Genomic DNA, 21,875 nt, shown 5'->3' with positions numbered 1-21,875 from the left:
ATTTCTTGAGAGCGCCTAGATTAGGGGTTTTGATGAGGTCCTGTTGTATGGGTTGCAACCCTTGATACTTCAGATCCTAGGGGTCGATCAGCATCCTAAGAGGATCGCGAGGCTCCGTAAGGAAGACGTACTTAAAAGGCAGAGTAATTGTTCAAGTCGACTTCCTTACCAGGTACCTATTTATTTTGTTTTTGTTATTTTGATAACTTCTAAAATGAAATAAAAACTCTTAGCTCATAAAAGTGTAAACATATATTGCTGGTCTCTACCCACCCCCTGGGTGTGAATCAGCTATATAATCACCGGCTAAGTTAAATATTGAAAAATGTTATTTTGATAATAAAATAAATTTTTGAATATACTTACCCGGTGATTATACATTAAAGGACCCTCCCTTCCTCCCCAATAGAGACGCAGTGGGACGAGGAGAAAATTGAGTCTTTGTTTACATTGAGTACTGGGTATCTGGACGACAGATGGCGCTGTTGGGCACACCCGCAACCTGTGTAGCGATCGCTGGCGAGTTTTTACCGTAGAGTTGTCTGTCGGGCAACAGAGTTGCAGCTATATAATCACCGGGTAAGTATATTCAAAAATTTATTTTATTATCAAAATAAAATTTTTTAACAGTTTCTAAACAACATCCCCCCTCAGTATGCCTTTATTGTTGAACTTATTTTGGGATTGGTCAAATGCATTTTAGAAATTGTCCGGGACCAAATTTTCTTAGCACCAAAATTTATTATTACAGTACTTTTCTATTTAGTCTCTTATGATTTTCAAGAAAAAAATTATGAAATTGTCCATTTTTTTTTTTAGCTAATGACAGCAGTTTAGTTTTCAAGATTAAGAAAAGATCTAGTGGAGCTTGAAAATATTAGAAGCAAAATGGCTACTGTATGTTTGTTATCTATAGAATTCACTTCATCATCAGATTTAGAGATAACGTTTATGAATAGTATATTACAAAATGTGTATCATATTACTTATCTTCTTGTAATAGAATACAGTATGCAGAGCTTATCTGTTCTTCCTCTCGTCTTCCAGTGACTCGTAATCATTCTATCAAAGGGAGGCCGATTGACGTTAAGAAAGCCATAAGCAAGTCTGACATTACCAAGATAAAAAGCTTCATGACTGGGGTCGTGGGTGGGCCAGAGGCGACATTTCTCGCCAGTCTGGGAGGATCTGGCTCTAATGCTGGCTCACCTCCTGCGAATACTCCCCTTCCTCCCCCGATAGGCACTCTGCCTATTGCCGGACCCTCCGGCACCGCTGTGGTGAACGGTGCCGCCGGAGGACGTGGATCTAGTCACGGTAGCGGGTCTTCTGCCAATAATACCCCAACTAGTAATGCGAGTCCTGCAGCAGTAACTTCAGGCATAGTGCCGACAGTCCCTCCATTAGCGCATCCGTTTTTCCCCCGGCTTCCGTTGGCGGGTCTTCCAGGTTTTTCTGCTCAGCTAAGATCAGGATGGCAGTACAGTATATCGGGAAATGCCGAAGTTCTCAGGAACACAGCAGGTAAGGAATTCATTGAATTTATTCTTGATAATTTTATTTATTGTAATCAAGTACCAGATTGGGAATGATCCGTCTATTAGGATAAAAGAACTTGAATCATCAGCCATACTGTATTCTATTTTTCTGATAGTTATGTCTTAGCCAAAAAGAAGTATGTATCTTGAATAGTTTATTTAGCTTTATTAAATTGTTTATTTTAAAGAATAATTTACAACTTAAAGTTGCCTTTTTAATTATCCATTTCAAGAATTGAGTAAAATTAAAGAGATATACTTTATGTAGATTATTATATATAGCTAACTAATGGTATGAATGAATAAAATTGTATTAAATTTTTAAGAATTTCTGCGGGAGTCTGATTATTTTAGTACTTCTGATAGTAAGTAGTATTTATTTAAATGAAGTTTTTATTTATGGCCAAAATTACATTTGCCATCACTTTGCATACACTCAAACTGTCGTAAGCTATAATTTGATACGTAAGTAATTTAATTAATCCTTTGTAGGAGCCGCTAGCAACCGACCCTCTGGAGCGCCAGCCATAGTGCCAGCAGCTCCATTACCGGCCCCTGCTGCAAGAATTATTCCTGCTGCAGACAGCGATGCTGAAACAGAGGGATCCATAGAGGATCAGGTGATGGATACAGAGGACGGAAGCGAATCTTGGGGCGGAGCTGGTTTGGAAGACCGTTTTCCGCCTGGTGCTAAGCTGCTTATCATAGAGCCATTTTATGGGGGCTCTCATAAACAGCTCATTACTTGTCTCAGGAACGGTAAGCTTGCTGATGAAAATCTGTTTTAGGAGTGTCTTTTCATTGTCTCCCAAATATCACCTGCAAACACAACCATTCAACACCAATTCGCTGTTCATTTTCTCATCCCAAATACAGTACCTCTCATTAAGTCAGTTTGACTTGTGTTCCTCATCCTTTGGTGTCGATATTGTAAGACAATGATTGTGTTGTACTGTACAGCATTCTACCTCTATTCAAGAAATGTATATTGGGGCAGACCTTCAGAAAGAATTAGAAATATATGCACTTATTGCTCTAGAGAATGTCCACATTCTAATATGACAAGGTTTTTGTAGTAAATTGGTACATTTGCATTTGCTTTGTAATATACTGAAACTTGGGATAAGTTATAGGGCCAAAATTTTTCTATTAAGACAGTGTAAATTAATCATTGCTGCTTATTTATTTTTAAATTAAGGTGAAAATATGTCATTTATTTTTGGGAAGTAACATAGTACATTTGCTTTGTAATATATTGAAACTTGGGATATGTTACAGGGCCAAAATTTTTCTATTAAGACAATGTAATTTAATCATTGGTACTTTGTTGATTTTAAGTTAAGATGAAAATATATCTCATTTGTTTTCAGGAAGCTTTTCATGTATTTTCATGTCCGTTAAATTTACTGTACCATCATTATTACATTTCACCATACAAGCAAAGTAAAACTTTAAACATATGATTGGCCATTGGCTCAGTAACACTTTACACTTCGCAGATGACTCGGTAATCGGGAGTGAAGATGCGGCATTATTTACGTTACCGAGTAGAAAGTGGCACTGGCGAGCGAGGACTGCAGCCCTTTACTTTTTCCAAAAAATACCTGTAACTCATCATTTTCAGGTAAACTTAGAATTGTAGGTAATCGGTAAACATTGGTGTTTCAAGCTTTAAAGGAATTTGTCTTGAGGTCACTGTCATATTACAGTATACTCTGTCTTATATTTTTTGCTTTGTATTGAAGAGAGGGAAATGGAACTGTGCTCTTTGTCAAATTTAATAATTGCAAGGGAAGAATATAAAAAGGCTCATAAGTTAAGATAGATCTATCTATTGAAGACTCCCATGTTAGATCGTTGAGGGAAGTCATGAATGTGATCCTTTACAGTTTGGAAGGGAAAATGTTTAGTTAAATTAATTCCTCAAGTTTTTTACATTTATAGTATGTGTTAGAAGGCAAAACTGTTATTTACAGGATACCAAAGGAAAGTCTTGTATTGTTTTCATCAGATCCAGGTCTTCAAATATGGACTTTTTCCATGACCTTTTGGTCTTTTTACTGATCTCCATCCTTCTACTTCCATATCTGCTCTCACTCTGACTGACCGACCCCTACCTCTGCTTCCACTCTGACTGACTGACCCCCTACTTCTGCTCCCACTCTGGCTGACTGACCCCTACCTCTGCTCCCACTCTGACTGACAGACCCCTACCTCTGCTCCCACACTGACTAACTTAACCCCTACCTCTGCTCCTACTCTGACTGACTGACCCCCTACCTCTGCTCCCACTCTAGCTGGCCCCTACCTCTGCTCCCACTCTGACTGACAGACCCCTACCTCTGCTCCCACTCTGACCCCTACCTCTGCTCCCACCCTGACTAACTGACCCCTACCTCTGACCCCTACCTCTGCTCCCACTCTGACTGACCGACCCCTACCTCTGCTCTCACTCTGACTGACCGACCCCTACCTCTGCTCTCACTCTGACTGACCGACCCCTACCGCTGCTCCCACTCTGACTGACTAACCCCTACCTCTGCTCCCACGCTGAGTGACTGACTGACTGACCCCCTACTTCTGCTCCCACTCTGACTGACTGACCCCTACCTCTGCTCTCACTCTGACTGACCGACCCCTACAGCTGCTCCCACTCTGACTGACTAACCCCTACCTCTGCTCCCACGCTGAGTGACTGACTGACTGACCCCCTACTTCTGCTCCCACTCTGACTGACCCCTACCTCTGCTCCCACTCTGACTGACTAACCCCTACCTCTGCTCCCACTGTGACTGACTAATCCCTACCCCATTTTATGTACAGAATATCTATCTACCGAGATGTGTTCTGTTTTCAGCAGCACCTACATCAGACTCCTCATTTTTACCATAGCTTTTCTCCGAACAATCCCATCTAGTACTATGAGAAGGATCCGTGAGAGATTTATTGTTAACTGGCCATCAAATTAATAGATCTTGGTATCAGCAGTAACTGTTTAAAATGGGATTGTGATTCATGTTTTTATGAAGAGTTTTAGTGTTTGAAAGAAAATAACTTGTAATGATAATTATAGTAAGGTAATCTGTATCATAGTCTTTTGTTATTATTCCTAAATCTTTTTTAACGAACGCGATTGGTTCTCCAATTAAGTTAATTCATCTCTCTATTTTTTTTTCAGACGTTATTTGCCTCCTCGACACTGAATTTATGTGAGCTGATAGGATTAAGACCCGATTTGGCTAGGATACGAAAGATTTTGTACTTTCACGAAAACCAGTTGGTCTATCCAGTTCGGAAACAGAAAGATAGAGACTTCCAATATGGATATAATCAAATCTTGTCCTGGTAAGTTGTTGTAGGGTTAATGTTTATTTACTTTTTGTTTTATTTTTTTCACTTGTTATTTAACCCTTTTACCCACAAAGGACGTACTTGTACGTTTCACAAAACTCATCCCTTTACCCCCATGGACGTACCGGTACGTCCTTGCAAAAAAATGCTATTTAAATTTTTTTTTTGCATATTTTTGATAATTTTTTGAGAAACTTCAGGCATTTTCCAAGAGAATGAGACCAACCTGACCTCTCTATGTCAAAAATTAAGGCTGTTAGAGCAATTTAAAAAAATATACTGCAAAATGTGCTTGAAAAAAATAACCCCATGGGGGTTAAGGGTTGGAAATTTCCAAATAGCCTGGGGGTAAAAGGGTTAATTACTCTGGTACAATTATGCTGTTAAACCTTTGAGATTCTGAAGACTAATTAAAATCCTTAAGATTCTGATGATATCAAAGTATGTTGTCTGTAGATAGTTTTTCAGCTAACTTCAGTACTTATTTTTTTTTTTTTTTTTCAATTTCTGAAGATTTGCTATACTAAAATAATTTACAAGCATTCAACTTCAAGATGATACCATTGTTAAGTCCGATAACGGTACGTGTGTAACATGCCACAGATATATTTTAACCTCCCCCAATCTCAAATGGTTAATTTTCATGATATATTTGAAAATTAGCTGCCAGCCATGCTTGTGTTAGGTGCCTTGTTGAAATGTTAAATTTAATTGATAAGAGGTTGTGAGTGAAGTTCCAACTTGAATAGATTATGCTTGGTATGTGGCCAAATTAATTGAAAATATTTTTATTTTTATTTCACCATCCTGGAAAAAATATAATTGTTCCAACACAAATACTTTTCTCGAACTACTTTCTTGGGAGTTACCTGTAATCTCCTCTCTACCGACCAGAGTTTTGTGTAGTATACCCTACACCCGTTTTCTATGGAGGGCTAACCCGGGAGTGAGAGAACGTGCCCCGAGGGTAGCCTTGAGCTAGGTCGGCGTCAGCTTGGGTCCCGTTAGCCAATAAGTTCTCTGGTCGCGACGTGATACCATCACGCCGCTCTCGTCTCTTACGACCCTTTGTGTCCGACTCGTGTGTCCCGCGTGGTTACCGCGTGGTATCTCTGTGCTTATCCCTTGTGTTCTTGCGTGTTCACTGCCCTTCCTTGTGCTATCCAAGTGTATTCCTTGTTGATTCCCTTCGTTCCTGTGCCTTGTGGTTGTGTGCGATGGAGCAGATCTGCCGTTGTCCTGGGCCTAGAGCCGGAAAGTCGTGTGGAGCGTTTCTTTCCAAGCCCGAAGTAGACCCTCACTCCCTTTGCTCTTCCTGTAGGGGCAGGATGTGCTCGCCATCGGATACGTGCATTGAGTGTGTTAGTTGGAGTGAGATTCAGTGGGTGCGTTACGGCACTAAGAAAAAGAAGTCGTTGAAACGTTCGCCCAGGAAAATCTAGCATCACTTCGCCGTTACCGTCACCCAGTGGACGGTCCAACGGGGCTTCTGTCTCGGCTTCCCCTACCCAGAGTAGGGGACGAGATAAGTCCGTGGCGGGGAAAGAGCCGAGGGCCCTTCCCCAGGAGTCTAATGTGTGTGAAGTGGGGGTTGCTGGGTCTTCTCAGGCTAGTGGGGGGCCTGGTAGTGCTGTGTCTGGGGATTCTGGAGACTCTGCCCTTGTGCTTGGGGGGCACGTTTCCTCCGACGACCCCTTGTGGTGTAGTAATGTTGTGCCTGTTTCTTCGCCCGCTTCGTGGGCCTGTGTTTCAAGTTCTTCAGCGGCTGGTGACGCCCAGGGTAAGTTCGACTCCACGTTAAGTGAGCCCTTCGGGTGGAGGCTCCCTAAAACGCCCGGTAGGTCCCCAATGCGGATGGAAGAGGGGCTGGATACCTGGTTCCCTAGTGTAGTGCGCCAAACCTCTTTTCCAGCTCCTCTGACGGCGGTTCCAGAGACCTTCCTACTACCCTCGACCTCTGGTACGCAGCAGAAGAGGAAACGAGGAGGAGACATCGGCGACGGAGGGAGCGGTCCAGGAGCAGGCGTTCCCGCTCAAGATCCCGTTCGAGGTTCAGTAGAAAACGGTCCCGCTCTCCACGGAGGAAGTACAGGAGGAGTAGGTCCCCCGATGGTGATCGGGTCTTCGTTCCCCGTAAGTCTGAGTTGCAGCGTTCCCCGGACCGGCAGTCCAGGGATTTCTCGCCGAGAAGGCCATCCTCCAGACGCAGATATGACCCTCGCAGGGAGAAATGCGAGAAGGCCGCTTCAGGCAGGCGTAAGGCCGCGAAGCTTCCAGCTCACCCTGCCCAGCGGGGGGAACCGTGCTTCCGTACGGGCAGCCTGGCCGAATCAGCACAGCTGGTTCGGCCCTCGGACTTAGAGGAACGGTTCCCTCCGTCGGGTCAGCCCACGGGATCCGCGTCCTCGTCCCCCAGAGAGAATACATGAACGGTAGTCCTCGCCGGCACGGCGATGCCAGTTCTGACCCCCGAACCTGGTGCGGAGGTTCCTGCCGGGGAAGACCGGTACCACCGCAGGGGAGTGCCTGTTGTTCCAGAACCGAAGCGCCCGGTGGGAGTGCCCGGTGACCCGGCTCCTCGGGATCAGGCGGAAGGTACTGCTGACGGTAGAGAAGGTTCCCCGACCGAGGACTCTGCCTATCGGAAGGTTATAGGCCTGATTCGAAGGCATCATCGGATTGAGGAACTGGTCCCAACCGATGAGGACTACTGGAGGTCCAGCCTGACCTGCTTGATGCAGGCACCCGTCCAACAGAAAACCTCCCTGGCCCTGCCTGTGGCCCGAGATCTCGTCCTGGGACGGGCTCATGTTGATAGAGTTGTGGCAGGCAATGCCGAAGCTCCCAAAACGCAGCGCTCCTCGAAGTTGCTCCAAGGGCTCAAGACACAGAATAGGTTCTATGTGCCAGAGGGACAACGACCGGGAGCCTGCAAGGTGGAGCCTGCCCTCGACGTTCTGGGACAGGGTGCCCCGGAGGACAGAGCCTCTTCAGCCCCGATTTGCTTTTCGCAGTCAGAGGCTGCGATGATAGAGGAGATGTCGAAAGACTTGGTGCACGTCTCCTCTTGGTTGGACTGGTGGGCTTCCACACTGGTAGGTGTTCAAGCCACATATGACTTAACGGACCCGGAGCAGCAAAACCTCCTGAGGGAACTTATCATCTCCGGGGGCAAGACCCTGAAGTTCCTTACGTATCAGTCCCTTGCCCTTTCAGCGAATTGGATTCTTCGCAAAAGGGACACTATTCTGGCGAAGCTTTCCCGGAAGGTCCCAGACAGGGAGGCGAGGGCCATAAGGAGCCTTCCTGTGTGGGGTGACTCCTTGTTCCCCTTGAAAGAGCTAGAAGAGATTATGGAGAAGGTGGCTAAACGAAAGGAAGTGAACGCTCCCAGGCCTCAACCGGTAAGGAGGCCCTCCTACAAGAGATCAGCATCAGACGGGCCCTCTACTTCTCAGGCCCCGCCTAACCTGACGAGGAGAGAAGCCCCTTCTTCCTCGTGGGCTTCAGTGCCACAGCCCCCCCGTAGAGGAGCTCCAGCAGCATCTGCCTCGTTTAGAACAGGGTATTCTGCCTCCAGGAGAGGCCGTTCAGGCCGCTCCTCCAGGAGGAGGTAGAGTGGGAGGCCCCCTACTCCTGCCCAAGCCTCAGGTTGGGGGATGCCTCAGACTACATTGGCAAGTATGGAAGGCTCACGGAGCAGAGCCCTGGACAGTATCCGTACTGAAGGAGGGGTACAGGCTACCGTTCTTAACGGAACCCCCGCCTTTAATTCCGGCCAGCCTGTCGGAGTGGCTGGCACCCAAGAACCCGTTGAAGAGGGCGGCCCTTCAAGAAGAGGTGTCCACGATGTTGGAGAAGGGCGCCATGGAGGAGCTCCTGCACCCAGGACCAGGTTTCTACAGCCGACTGTTCCTGGTAGAAAAGGCGACGGGGGGGTGGAGACCGGTGATAGACCTGTCAGCTCTCAACAAGTTTGTGCGAAAGACAGATTTCAAAATGGACACTCCGAAGTCGGTCTTGCTGTCCTTGAGGGAGAAAGACTACATGATGACCATAGACCTCAAGGACGCATACTTCTAAATCCCGGTCCACCCCTCAAGCCGGAAGTTTCTCCGGGTGGAATGGGGTACCCAGATCCTGCAATTCAAGACCCTCTGCTTCGGGTTGTCGACAGCTCCCCAGGTATTCACGAGAGTCTTCACGACAGTCTCGGTGTGGGGTCACGAGCGAGGCATTCGCCTCATCCGGTACCTGGACGACTGGTTGCTTCTTTCCTCCTCAGAGGACGTTTTGAAGGAGCAGGGTATAAAACTTCTCCAGTTTTGCAAGGGTCTGGGTATCATGATCAACCCAGAAAAATCAAACCTATCTCCCTCCACCAGGATGACCTATTTGGGGATGACACTGGATTCCCTACTAGTGAAAGCTTTTCCGTCAGAGGAGCGGGTAAGCAATCTATTGAAGATCCTTCTCCCTTTTCTGTCGGGGCAACCCAGGAGGGCGAAGGACTGGCAAAGGCTAATAGGTCATCTGGTGTCATTGGAGAAACTGGTTCCCCAGGGGAGACTCAGACTCAGGGCCATCCAATGGAACCTGAAGAACTTCTGGAACCAACTGGACTTGCCCCAGAAATTAATTCCAGTCCTGCCAAACACAATACCCTCCCTGGAATGGTGGCATTGCCGGTCGAACACGCTCAAGGGGATGCCCTTCGCGACCGAGCCTCCCGAGTTGCTCCTATTCACAGACGCCTCCAACCAGGGATGGGGAGCCCATCTCCTCAACGGGACAGCGAGAGGAACCTGGATGGACGGGGAGAAAGGCCTACACATCAATGTCCTAGAGTTGAAGGCAGTCCAGAAAGCTTGCCTGCACTTCAGCGATCTACTAAGGGGAAACACTGTGGCGTTGATGTGCGACAACGCCACAGTGGTAGCGTACATAAAGAAGCAAGGAGGCCTAAAATCAAGGGAGTTGTGCGATCTCGCCCTAGAGATCCTAGATTGGGCGGAGGCGAACCAGATAGTGTTATTGGCAAGGTTCATCCCCGGGAAAAAGAACGTCCTAGCCGACGGTCTCAGCAGGATGGGTCAGATAGTAGGAACAGAATGGTCCCTCCTCCCAGAAGTAGCCAGGCTCATCATTCAACGGTGGGGTTCCCCGGTGATGGACCTCTTTGCAACCAAGCTGAACGCACAACTCCCCGTGTATGGTTCTCCTGTCCCAGACCCAAAGGCAGCCTTGGAGGATGCCTTTCAGCACAAATGGGATAACCTAGACGTGTACGCTTTTCCCCCCTTCACGTTGATCAGGCAAGTGCTCAACAGAGTAAGGGCTGCCCGGAACTTAAGGATGACTTTGGTAGCGCCCTGGTGGCCGGAGAGAGAGTGGTTCGCAGACCTAAAAGACCTGACAAGCCATCCTCCGTGGCCACTCCCCGACAGGCCAGATCTTCTACAACAGCCCCACTTTCTCAGGTTCCACGACAACCCACAGTCTCTACGCCTTCACGCCTGGAGACTATCGAGCGCCTCCTGAGGAAGGAAGGATATTCGTCAGGAACGGCTAAGAGGATGTCGCGATACCTGAGAAGGTCGTCGGCAGCGGTCTACCAAGCGAAGTGGGCCTCTTTCACGAAGTGGTGCGCTTCGAAGAGCATCAAACCCCTCAAAGCCTCAGTCCCAGATATCGCAGACTTTCTAGTATATCTCAGAGACGAGATAGGGATGTCAATCCCAGCTATAAAAGGAGTACGAGCAGCCTTGGGTCAAGTCTTCCTTCTGAAGGCCATCGACCTGGGCTCCTCTAGACACATCTCTATGCTTGTCAGGAGTTTTAAACAGTCCTGCCCTCCTCAAACTGTTAGGGTGCCTCAGTGGGACTTAGCTAGGGTCCTGAAGATGTTAAGTAGCCCCCCGTTCGAACCAATGAAGAATATTGTAGACAGGGATCTCACTCTCAAGACGGTCTTTTTGTTGGCCTTGGCCTCTGCGAAAAGGGTAGGTGAGATCCATGGGCTGTCTTATGACGTCTCTCATTCGAAGGGGTGGAGAGAGATCTCTTTCAAGTTCGTCCCTTCGTTCGTGGCATAAACCCAGAACCCAGCAGTCTGGGATCCTAAATTCGAGGGGTTCTCTCTGCCAGATATTCCTAGGACTGGGAATCCTGAGGATTTGAGGTTATGCCCTGTCCGTGCCATTAGAAAATACCTTGAGAGGACTGCACATCTCCGGCCAGGCATCAAGAGCCTTTTCGTCTCCACAGGTGTTACAAAGAAGCAGGTATCGAAGAATACCATATCCTTTTGGTTGAGACAAGTTATTGCCAGGGCCTACAAGGAGGAGGGACTAGCCTTGCCAGGTACTCCCAAGCCCCATGACATCAGAGGTCTGAGCACTTCCTTAGCCTTTGAGAAGAACATGGCAGTGGGCCAGATCCTTCGGGCGGGCACCTGGTCGAACCAGTCGACCTTTACTGCCCATTACCTCAAGGATTACTCAAGAAGGTCCTTAGACGGGTTCTCCATTGGGACAGTCATCTCCGCGCTCCAAGTGATTTAACGGTGAAGCCCCAGGCACAATCGTGGATAGCAAAACCAGTAGACACAGGTTCGTTCCTTTTCACCCTAATCCCCGTTTCCTATCCCTATCGGAGATAACTACACTTATGTAACCAATGAAGAACACGTCTCTGCAACTTTGTTACTGGACTCAACATCAGAAGATTTTTCAAAGGGTGAGTACTTAGACACTAACGTGAGCTCTTTGTGTAGTTTACCCTACCCTTCGTTTCCCAGTTTTAAGAACCTAGTTCATATCTAGGATTCTTGGCGTCCGCTTTGCTGGGTCTGAAGGCCAGGAAGCCACTCCCACCTCCCAAAGTGTAAGTCTCCTAAGAAAGTAGTTCGAGGTAAGTATTTGTGTTGGAACAAATCAAAAATTTTAAGTAATTTTTATTTTTCCTAACATACTTACCGAGAACTACTTTCGGGTAATGGCCCTCCCTACCTTCCCCGAGTGCCTTTCTGCCCTTGCAGGGACTTTTTGCAACATCCGAGGAACTTACTGGCTAACGGGACCCAAGCTGACGCCGACCTAGCTCAAGGCTACCCTCGGGGCACGTTCTCTCACTCCCGGGTTAGCCCTCCATAGAAAACGGGTGTAGGGTATACTACACAAAACTCTGGTCGGTAGAGAGGAGATTACAGGTAACTCCTAAGAAAGTAGTTCTCGGTAAGTATGTTAGGAAAAATGAAAATTACTTAAAATTTTTGATATTTCCTGCTTTTTACATAAGAGTTAATCCTTGCAAGTTTCATTACTCTATGATTAAAATTGTGGCCAGGAAGCCATATACACAAACAGGGGCAAAAACATAACCTCCTTCCAACTTCGTTAGTGGAGATAATCGTCGTCGTCGGCGCCCACTCGTGTCCAAGTATTGGGTTCTGTCGTTTGCCATCAGCCTCCTATCTATGGGGTTGGTGCTTATGTCTGATGTGGCTTTTAAGTCCTAGTCTGTGGTGGAAGAGTAGCGGACAGTGTTCACAAGGGAGGGTAGGTGGTGGGCGGGGCTGTTCTAATCGCTCTCTCCTTCTTCTCCTCCTAGCCTCCTCATTTTGTCTCCTCCTCTCCTCAAAGTCCACTTTGCCATGGTGTACTGTACTCCTTCAGGTTTTCCTGTCCTTGGCTGTTTCTTCCCATGAGGAAGGATCGATGTCAGTTAGAGCCAGGGTGCGCTTTAGTTGATCTTTATAGCGCATTTTCGGGGCTCCTCGTGGTCTGGTGCCCTGGGTCAGTTCTCCGTAGAATATTTTCTTTGGGAGCCTAGATGGAGCCATCCTATGCACGTGTCCTATCCAGCGGAGGCGGTGGTGGATGATGGTGGCCTCCACGCTGGTCAGCGAGGCACGTTCTAAGACTTCAATGTTGGTGGTGTGGCTCTCCCAGGGGATTTTCAAGATCTGCCTCAGTTTCATTTGTTGGAAGCATTCTAGGTTTTTAAGATCGTTTCTATATAGCGTCCATGTTTCACATGCATACAGGAGCGTGGAGAGGACTACTGCCCAGAACACCATTATTTTGGTGGTCATTGTCAGTGCGTGGTTGTTAAATACACGGCAGTTGAGTCGGCCAAAGGCGGAGTGGGCTGCCCTGATCCTGTTCTCCACGTCCTTTTTGCTTGTGGGAGCTGATGTTAGGATGCTCCCTAGGTAGGAGAACTGGTCCACCTGTTCTAACGGTTGGTCATTCACTGTGGTATTGAAGTTTCGGAGCATCAGTCCTGGTGGATGTTGGACGAGGGTCTTGGTTTTGTCTGTGTTGACTTGCATCCCAAAACGTTCGTAGGCAGAGTTGTATGCATCAGCTAACGACTGCAGGTCCTCTGCCGTCTGACCTGGGGTGGCATTGTCGTCAGCATACTGCAGTTCTCGCACTGCACACAAGGTGGTCTTGGTTCTGGCGCGGAGTCTAGCGAGGTTGAAAGCGCCTCCATCCATGCGGAAACGTAGGTCGACTGAGGGTGTGTCTGGGAGAATCTCGTTGAGCATTGCTGCGGTGTATAGCGAGAAACACGTTGGGGCCAGAACACAGCCCTGCTTCAGGCTGCCGTTGATGGGGAATGGGTCTGAAAGAGAGTTCTGGTGGCAGACTCTCCCAACCATTCCGTCATGGAGGGCACGCACCAGCTTGACAAAATCGGGTGGGCAGCCATATCTTTTGAGGACAGCCCACATGGCAGGTCGAGGTACTTTGTCGAAGGCCTTTTTCAAATCCCAGAAGATGAACATTAGGGGCTGTTGTTGTTCGAGGCTCTTCTCTTGTAGTTGTCGCGCACAGAAGATCATGTCTATGGTCCCGCGGGAAGGTCGAAAGCCGCACTGGGACTCTGGCAGGACGTCTTCTGCGAGAATAAGGAGGCGGTCAAGGAGAATCCGAGCGAAAATCTTACTCGCGATGCTTAGTAGTGATATTCCCCGGTAGTTGTTACAGTTCTCCCTGTCTCCCTTCTTGAAGATGGTAATGATGTTTGCATCGCGGAAGTCACTTGGGAGGGTCTTGGTCTCCCATATTTTCAGTATAAGGAGCATCAAACGGTTCCTCAACCTGGGGCCACCGTGAGTGAGGAGCTCCAACGGGATGTTGTCTGGCCCTGGGGCTTTGCCGGGCTTCATGCACTGCAGGGCCTTGTTGAAGTCATGGATGGGGGGTGGTAGTGCCATCCAGTGACGGACGGGATGCTGCGGGGTCATTCGCAGGAAATCGTCTGGGGTGTCTGCTTGGTCATTGAGGAGGTTCTCAAAGAGAGACCTCCACCTGGCCAGGATGCCCTCGCTGTCGGTGATGGGCTTGGCCCCATCCGCGTCCTTCAGGCTGCCCACTGACGACCGTGTGGGACCGAATATTTCCTTTGTTGCTGCATAGAAGCTGAGCAGGTCACATTGGTCAGCAAAACTGTATTTCTGCAGCTTTTCTTTGCCACCTGGTGTTCTGGGCTTCACGGATCCCTCTTTGGCAACCAGCTTCAGCCACCTTGTGAGCACATTTGTTAGTTGCTGTTGGTTGGTTTTCCAAAGTCAGGCGTGCTTGTCGTTTGGTTTCAATGAGAAGAGAGATGGTAGCATCATTCTCATCAAACCAATCCTGCCGTTTCTTGGTGGTGTAGCCTAGTGTTTCCTCCGCGGCACGGGCCATGGCGTTTCTGAGGGTGGTCCAGTGGTGCTCAACAGTGGCCTGACCCACGGGGTCTGCGAGGTGTTGTTCGTAGGCCTCCTTGTAGTTCTGTGTCACTTGTGGGTTGCGGAGCTTACTACAATCAAAGCGTTGGTGTGGTACGCTGTCAGGTGCCCTTCTGGGTGGTCGTAGGGTCGTCATGGAGAGTCGGGAGATGAGGAGTCTGTGGTCCGTCCAGCAGTCGTCCGCTCCGGGCATGGATCGGGTGATGCGGACGTCTCCTCGGTCTCTGGCTCAGGTCAGGACCTAGTCCAGGGTGTGCCAGTGTTTAGACCGTGGGTGTCTCCATGTGGTCTTTTGTCGCTTTGGTAACTGGAAGATGGTGTTGGTTACTACAAGTTGGTGTTCTGCACACAGACCCAGTAGGAGTTGGCCATTGACGTTGCAATTTCCAATGCCATGGCGGCCGATGATTCCCTCCCACAGGTGATGGTCTTTGCCTACTCGGGCATTAAAGTCGCCAAGCACAACGAGCTTGTCATTGGATGGCACTGCCTGGATGGTGCGGTCGAGCTGGGTGTAGAAGGCAGCTTTGTCATCATCGGTTGAGGTCATAGTCGGGGCGTAGACAGAGAACAGGGTGAGGTCTGTCCCGCGTGATGGGGATGCGGACAGTCATCAGGCGCTCACTGATGGCCTTGGGAGCGAGGTTGTGCTGCTGCACTAGCTGGGAACGGATGGCGAAGCCGACACCGTAGATGCGAGGCTCCTCTAGGGCCTTGCCTTTCCAGAAGATGGTGTAGCCTGTTCCAGCTTCCCTGATGTTGCCCTCTTCAGGTAGTCTGGTTTTGCTAAGAGCCGCCGCATCAACATTGAAGCGGGCTAACTCCTTGCAGACGAGGGCTGTAAGTCATTCCAGGCGGTTGGTGTTCGTCACGTCTTGGAGGGTGCGGATGTTCCACGCACCTAAGGTTAATATTTTTTTCTTGTTGTTTCGACCGCATTAGTGGGATGTCCGCCAGCCGCGGTGAGCTGACCAGACGGGTTTGCCGTGTCCAATGTTTACCCCACCTTTTCTAGGGGCCTCCCCATGTGGGATGGGCTGCGGTGTCCTCAATAGGCCAGCCCAGTCACGGGTCCAGCTGCCGAACTCTGGTGTCACGACACCGTCACCAGAGAGCGACTGAATCTTAGACTCGCCGCCTGAGTGCAGTCGTGGTCTAAGGGCTTCCAGCTATCCAGGCCTGCCCCCTTCACTCATGGTGCTGTCGCCTCAGGACTTGGTGGTGGTGATGATGATGATGATGGTGAGAAAGAGATGAAGAAGGGTGGAGGAAACGACAGAATGCCAGTAGCTGGGTATATTGTTTTGGGTGGTCGTGGCTTTGCAACGGCCACGCGCACACACTTGGCCCACATCGTTTTCACCGCGGCTCAAGACATATGAGACAGGCGGCTTCTCCGATGTTGGTTGCATCGGGCTGCCGGGTTAATCTTATGTCAGGCCCGCCTTGTTGCCTGCCCAACAGGCATTGCCCTCTTCCGCCGGCGCTGGGAAGCTCCGCCGTTGGGGTCTTGTTTGGTTTGATTTTGGAGTTTTCCTTCTCCTAGCCTTTGCCTATCTTAAAATAAAGGAGAAGCCCTATAGGGGTCCAGTCTTGGTCTGGTCTCTCAGACCTGGCCTTAGCAGTATGGTTGAGCCTGCCAGGGTGGATAAACTACCCCACCGCCATTGCCCAGCCCATCATTGAGTCACTCAAGCCCCTCTACTGCAGCAAAGTGCTGGACCATCAGAGGGGGTGGAGATAATAAATCCAGTTCAAATATGTGAGACAAGAAAGTTAGCCAAGAACTTGAAGTACCCTACAATTTATACAGTGTTTGTAGAGGCGGGGAGGAACATAGAGAGGAGATGGCCCCTTTTTTGTTTCATTTGTTTGATGTTGGCTACCCCCAAAATTGGGGGAAATGCTTTGGTATATGTATGTATGTTTGTAGAGACTTGATTATATTAATTTCATGAATATGAATTGTATTATCCATTCTTTAGTGTTGCTTTACTTTTACTTATGTCGCATATTTTTTAATTAATTCATTATTAAAATCTGCCAAAATGATGTGACAGTATGTATTTAGTACGGAAAGTGTAAAGTTACTAAAAAAATTGGTAATCTTTAGGTATGGATGCATAAATGTTTATTCCTATGAGAATGCAATCATTATTTCTTTGAGAGGAATCTTCATGACTGCTATTTTTTTTGGTAAAATTTATTATAAGAGGATTTCAGGGATAGGTGAACTTTAAGCCCCATGTTTTCTTGAGCTTCTGTCGAGTCCAGGTTTCTGATTTTGGTGCAGTCATGGTACTTGAATATTTGTGAAGCTAAACATTTGAATATATAATTTTGTTTGGCTTACATCTGTATGTCTTTGGTACTAGAACAACAAATCATAATATTTAGTGGTTTTTCTTTGAGGTAGTATGTATCTTTTTTTAGGATACTGTATGCTTAAATGAAGCTTTAAGTTTGCTCTATTATAATGGTTAGATAATTGTTCATTTATACTGTACTGTATTAGTCTTTGCATGCAAGTATACATGGGTAAGAGTGGCAAATAGAGGAGTGGTAAAAATGGCATTAATGGATTATGTGTTGATTTGAGACAGTCATTTGTTCTAGTAATTTAAAGGAATATTATAAGGATTTTTTATTTTTACTCATGTTTTCTTTTGTTAAAGATTCTAATTTATTCTTCTTCTTACCAGTCTGGTTGCAGATGTTATCGTGTTCAACTCCCAATATAACTTTGAATCCTTTCTGCGTGAAATACCTCGTCACTTGAAGTTACAACCCGACCACCGTCCTGATGCTCACGCCATAACACAGGAGATTAGAGAAAAGAGTCAGGTGAGGCTCCTTAGGCAAAACATCCTTTTAATCCTTTGTATGTTTAATGGTTGGAAGTGCGTATGAGGGTAAATTTAAGGTATTTTCATCTTTTGGGTTTTATATACATAATCTCTTTCTGCATACACGTGACAACGCTAAAGGCGCGGCCACACTAGCGACAAAACATGTCGGCAACACTGTGTACAACTTTATAGGTTGTTAGACTGTTGACGAAACATTGTTGTCGAGATGTTGGTAGAGATTTATTGGTGATATGTTGGCAACCCTGGTGTGGAAGAGTCGATGTGGTTGAAGATACCCCGACAGACACACAACAAGTCTCTAGAATGAGGTGTGGACGGCTTCACCAAGTTGACGCGTGTTGCCAATATGTTGCCAGACATTGTAGCAGACAAAGTTTCATACATTGTTGTCGATATGTGTACCGATATTGACTGTAAGGTTTCCAACTTTGTTGTTATGTCGGTAGACACGATATTGCCAGTGTGGACGCACCTTAAGGTTCCTCTCTCAAGGGTTAACTGCTCCTCTATGATTATTAAGTGGCTACTTTCCTCTTTCAAAGGGTATATGAGAGACTTTAGCTATGATAAGCAGCTCCTCTGGGTGAAGGACACTCTAAGATCAAACTATTGTTCTCTAGTCTTGGGTAGTGTAATATCCTTTGTACCATGGTCTTCCACTGTCTTGGGTTAAGAGTTCTCTTGTTTGATGGTACACTCAGGCATAGTATTATTTCTGCTTCCTTATTTCATTCCGTCACTTGGCTATTTTCCCTGTTGGAGCCCTTGGGCTTATAGCATCTTGCTCTTCCAGTTGGAATGTTAATTTTCTTTGTTTTTAATGATTTATTTAGAAATTAAAGTAGATTTAATGAATCGGATCAATGCCAAATTTATTTTAATGTTGTTACTCTTCTTAGAATTTTTATTTTTCCTTGTTTCCTTTCCTCACTGGGCTATTTTCCTTGTTGGAGCCCCTACTTTTTTCAAGGATAGTACTGTACCACTTTCAGTATACTGTGAATAGCTCTGTAAATGATACCAAGTCCATTTTAAGTCTTGCTTTCTACTCTCATTGCTTAATACATTTTTTTTAATGTTCTCTAGTTTCCTATTACATTATAAAGTTTGTCTAGCCTTCTGAAGAAACATTGCACTAGTTTACATAATTTTCCTACATATTTTGTAGATATGTTTTATATGTATCATACTTTATATGTTTAAAGTAATAACGTATACAGTAGTACCACATTTGGTGGGATTAGTTCATTCTGGGAGCTTGTTGGCAAACCAAATTGATTATAAACTAAAACAATTTTCACAATAAGAAATAAAGGAAATTCACTCGATGCCTTTCACACGTCCACTCAAAAATAGCAACGGTCGACGTGTGCTGCTGGATGAAATTTTTTAGGAAAAGACTAGAAAAGACAGGAAATTATATGCAGTGAATTATTTTTTTTATGGTATCAATAGTTCAGCAATGTATAGTCAAATGAGCAGTTGGGGAAAACAGAGAATAAGGAGGTTTTACTGTAGTTGTACCAATAATGAGCTCACCTCCTACAATACTTAGCGTTGGGAGAATGGTCTGACCAGGAACATTGATGTCATTGTTCCTTAGTCTAGGGTAGTGCCATAGAACCTGTACCATAGCCTTCCACTGTCTTGGATTAGAGTTCTCTTGCTTCAGGGTACACTCGGGCATACTGTTCTATCTCATTTCTTTTCCTCTTTTTTTTTAAAAAGATCTAATTTAATGTTACTGTTCTTTAAATAATTTATTTTGATTGTTGTTCTTTAAATAATTTATTCTGATTGTTGCTCTTTAGATAATTTATTTTGATTGTTGTTCTTTAAATAATTTATTTTGATTGTTGTTCTTTGAATAATTTATTTTGATTGTTGTTCTTTAAATAATTTATTTTGATTGTTCATTACTTCTCTTGTAGCTTTATTTATTTTCTTGTTTCCTTTCCTCAATGGGCTATTTTTCCCTGTTGGAGCCTTTGGGCTTATATCATCTTGCTTTTCCAACTGGGGTTATAGTGTAACTTGTAATAATGATAATAATGGTGATGAAAAATAGAAGCTTAAGTTTATCCTCGATTTCAGGTTGTGTTTTTTCCGGTTTGCATTGCGCATAAAACTCGATCTCCAAAGGATGCTTTAGAACCACTCCACATCATATGGCCTCATAGATGGTAAGAAAGTGAACTCATTCATACAGATTTTTTATTAACCCTTTTACCCCCAGGCTATTTGGAACTTTCCAACCCTTAACCCCCAGGGGTTATTTTTTTCAAGCACATTTTGCAGTATATTTTTTAAAAATTGCTCTAACAGCCTTAATTTTCGTCAGAGAGGTCAGGTTGGTCTTATTCTCTTGGAAAATGCCTGAAGTTTCTCAAAAGATTATAAAAAATATGCCAAAAAAAATATAAATAGCAGTTTTTTGCAAGAACGTACCGGTACGTCCATGGGGGTAAAGGGATGAGTTTTGTGAAACGTACCAGTACGTCCTTTTGGGGGTAAAAGGGTTAACTAACAAGCTCCCATATTTCTCGAGTCTGTAGGAGTTTCTCGACTGTCTGAAGCACATTATCAACGCATACTGATTACCTGAATAAGTTTTGAGTAGTGTGGAGAAAGTAAAATCATGGAAGTAAATTTGAATTTCCACTAGATAAAGGTGACAATATAAGCTTCAGTAGCATAGCACTATATTTCAACTTAAATTGTTGAATGTTACAGTATTTTTATTTTTTTTTAATTGATATAATGCCTATTGAAGATCTTATGCAAACTAATATAAAGTTGTTAGTAAAAACGTAGTTAAAGGGTATATGTCGTAAGCCATTACTATAACGTTACGTCTGTAAATAAGTAGAAATTTGTTGTTTTTTTAATGAAGGTTCTTGCCAGATTTTAGCACATGTAAGCAATATATCTCTGAAGAATGTAAAAGTTTTGAAAGAATAGCTTAGAATGGTATTATAGAGGTTTGTTCACATGATGTACAGTACAGTGATTTATGTTATATTTTACATGTACCTCAACTCACAAACTTAACCCTTTTACCCCCAATGGACGTACTGGTACGTTTCACAAAACTCATCCCTTTACCCCCATGGACGTACTGGTACGACCTTGCAAAAAACTATTTACATTTTTTTTTTTGCATATTTTTGATAACTTTATGAGAAACTTCAGGCATTTTCCAATAGAATGAGACCAACCTGACCTCTCTATGACGAAAAATAAGGCTGTTGGAGCAATTTAAAAAATATATATAGCAAAATGTGCTTGAAAAACAAAAAAAAAAACGCCTGGGGGGTTAAGGGTCATAAAGTTCCAAATAGCCTGGGGGTAAAAGGGTTAATAGGTTCCGAGAAGTTATTTGTGAGTCAAATTGTTTGTAAGTTGCATCTTGTTACATTTTGGCCTAGGGTAGACCTAACCTGACTCCCATGTTTTATGATTAGGTCATTCATATGAAGAGAATAAGAAGTTTTGGAAAGAAGTGAAGAGAGTAAGGAAGGCTGGCTCAAGAATGGAAGAGACAGTACAAGATGGAAATGGAACGTTGTTAAAAGGAGAGGACGCAAGGAAAAGATGGGCGGAATATTTTGAAAGTTTACTGAATGTTGAGGATAATAGGGAGGCAGATATAATTGCTGTTGCAGGTGTTGAGGTGCCAGTGATGGGAGATGAGAATGAGAGAGAGATTACAATAGATGAAGTGAGGAGAGCACTAGATGAAACGAGAGTAGGAAAAGCATCTGGTATGGATGGTGTGAGAGCTGAGATGTTGAAGGAAGGGGGTGTGACTATACTTGAATGGTTGGTGAGATTGTTTAATATGTGTTTTGTGTTGTCAGTGGTACCAGTAGATTGGGTTTGTGCATGTATTGTACCACTATATAAGGGTAAGGGAGATGTGCATGAGTGTTGTAATTCTAGAGGTATTAGTTTGTTAAGCGTAGTTGGAAAAGTGTATGGTAGAGTAATGATTAATAGGATCAAGGATAAAACAGAGAATGCAATCTTAGAAATAGAGGGTGGTTTTAGAAGAGGTAGGGTTTGTATGAATCAGATTTTTACAGTTAGGCAGATATGCGAGAAATATTTAGCAAAAGGTAAGGAGGTGTATGTTGCGTTTATGGATCTGGAGAAAGCATATGATAGAGTTGATAGGGAAGCCATGTGGAATGTGATGAGGTTATATGGAGTTGGTGGAAGGTTGTTGCGAGCAGTGAAAAGTTTCTACAAAGGTAGTAAAGCATGTGTTAGAATAGGAAATGAAGTGAGTGATTGGTTTCCGGTGAGAGTGGGGCTGAGACAGGGATGTGTGATGTCGCCGTGGTTGTTTAACTTATATGTTGATGGAGTGGT

General features: G+C 45.4%; 1 protein-coding gene across 2 annotated transcripts in view; it reads left to right on the top strand.

Moving 5' to 3' along the window:
* LOC137644183 (uncharacterized) overlaps positions 1–21,875 on the top strand; it is a 55,735-nt gene that overhangs the window by 21,346 nt on the left and 12,514 nt on the right. For both annotated transcript variants that reach the window (XM_068377184.1, XM_068377183.1), the window contains exons 5-10: positions 1,048–1,524; positions 2,031–2,297; positions 3,038–3,162; positions 4,717–4,883; positions 17,334–17,475; positions 19,596–19,684. In XM_068377184.1, coding sequence (XP_068233285.1) covers positions 1,048–1,524; positions 2,031–2,297; positions 3,038–3,162; positions 4,717–4,883; positions 17,334–17,475; positions 19,596–19,684 — 1,267 coding nt within the window. The remainder of the gene's footprint in view (positions 1–1,047; positions 1,525–2,030; positions 2,298–3,037; positions 3,163–4,716; positions 4,884–17,333; positions 17,476–19,595; positions 19,685–21,875) is intronic.

The sequence above is a fragment of the Palaemon carinicauda genome, chromosome 7, assembly GCF_036898095.1.
Source record: "Palaemon carinicauda isolate YSFRI2023 chromosome 7, ASM3689809v2, whole genome shotgun sequence".
Taxonomy (NCBI): Eukaryota; Metazoa; Arthropoda; class Malacostraca; order Decapoda; family Palaemonidae; genus Palaemon; species Palaemon carinicauda.
Note: the sequence above shows the minus strand (reverse complement) of the source record. Positions and strands in the feature narration are given on the sequence as shown.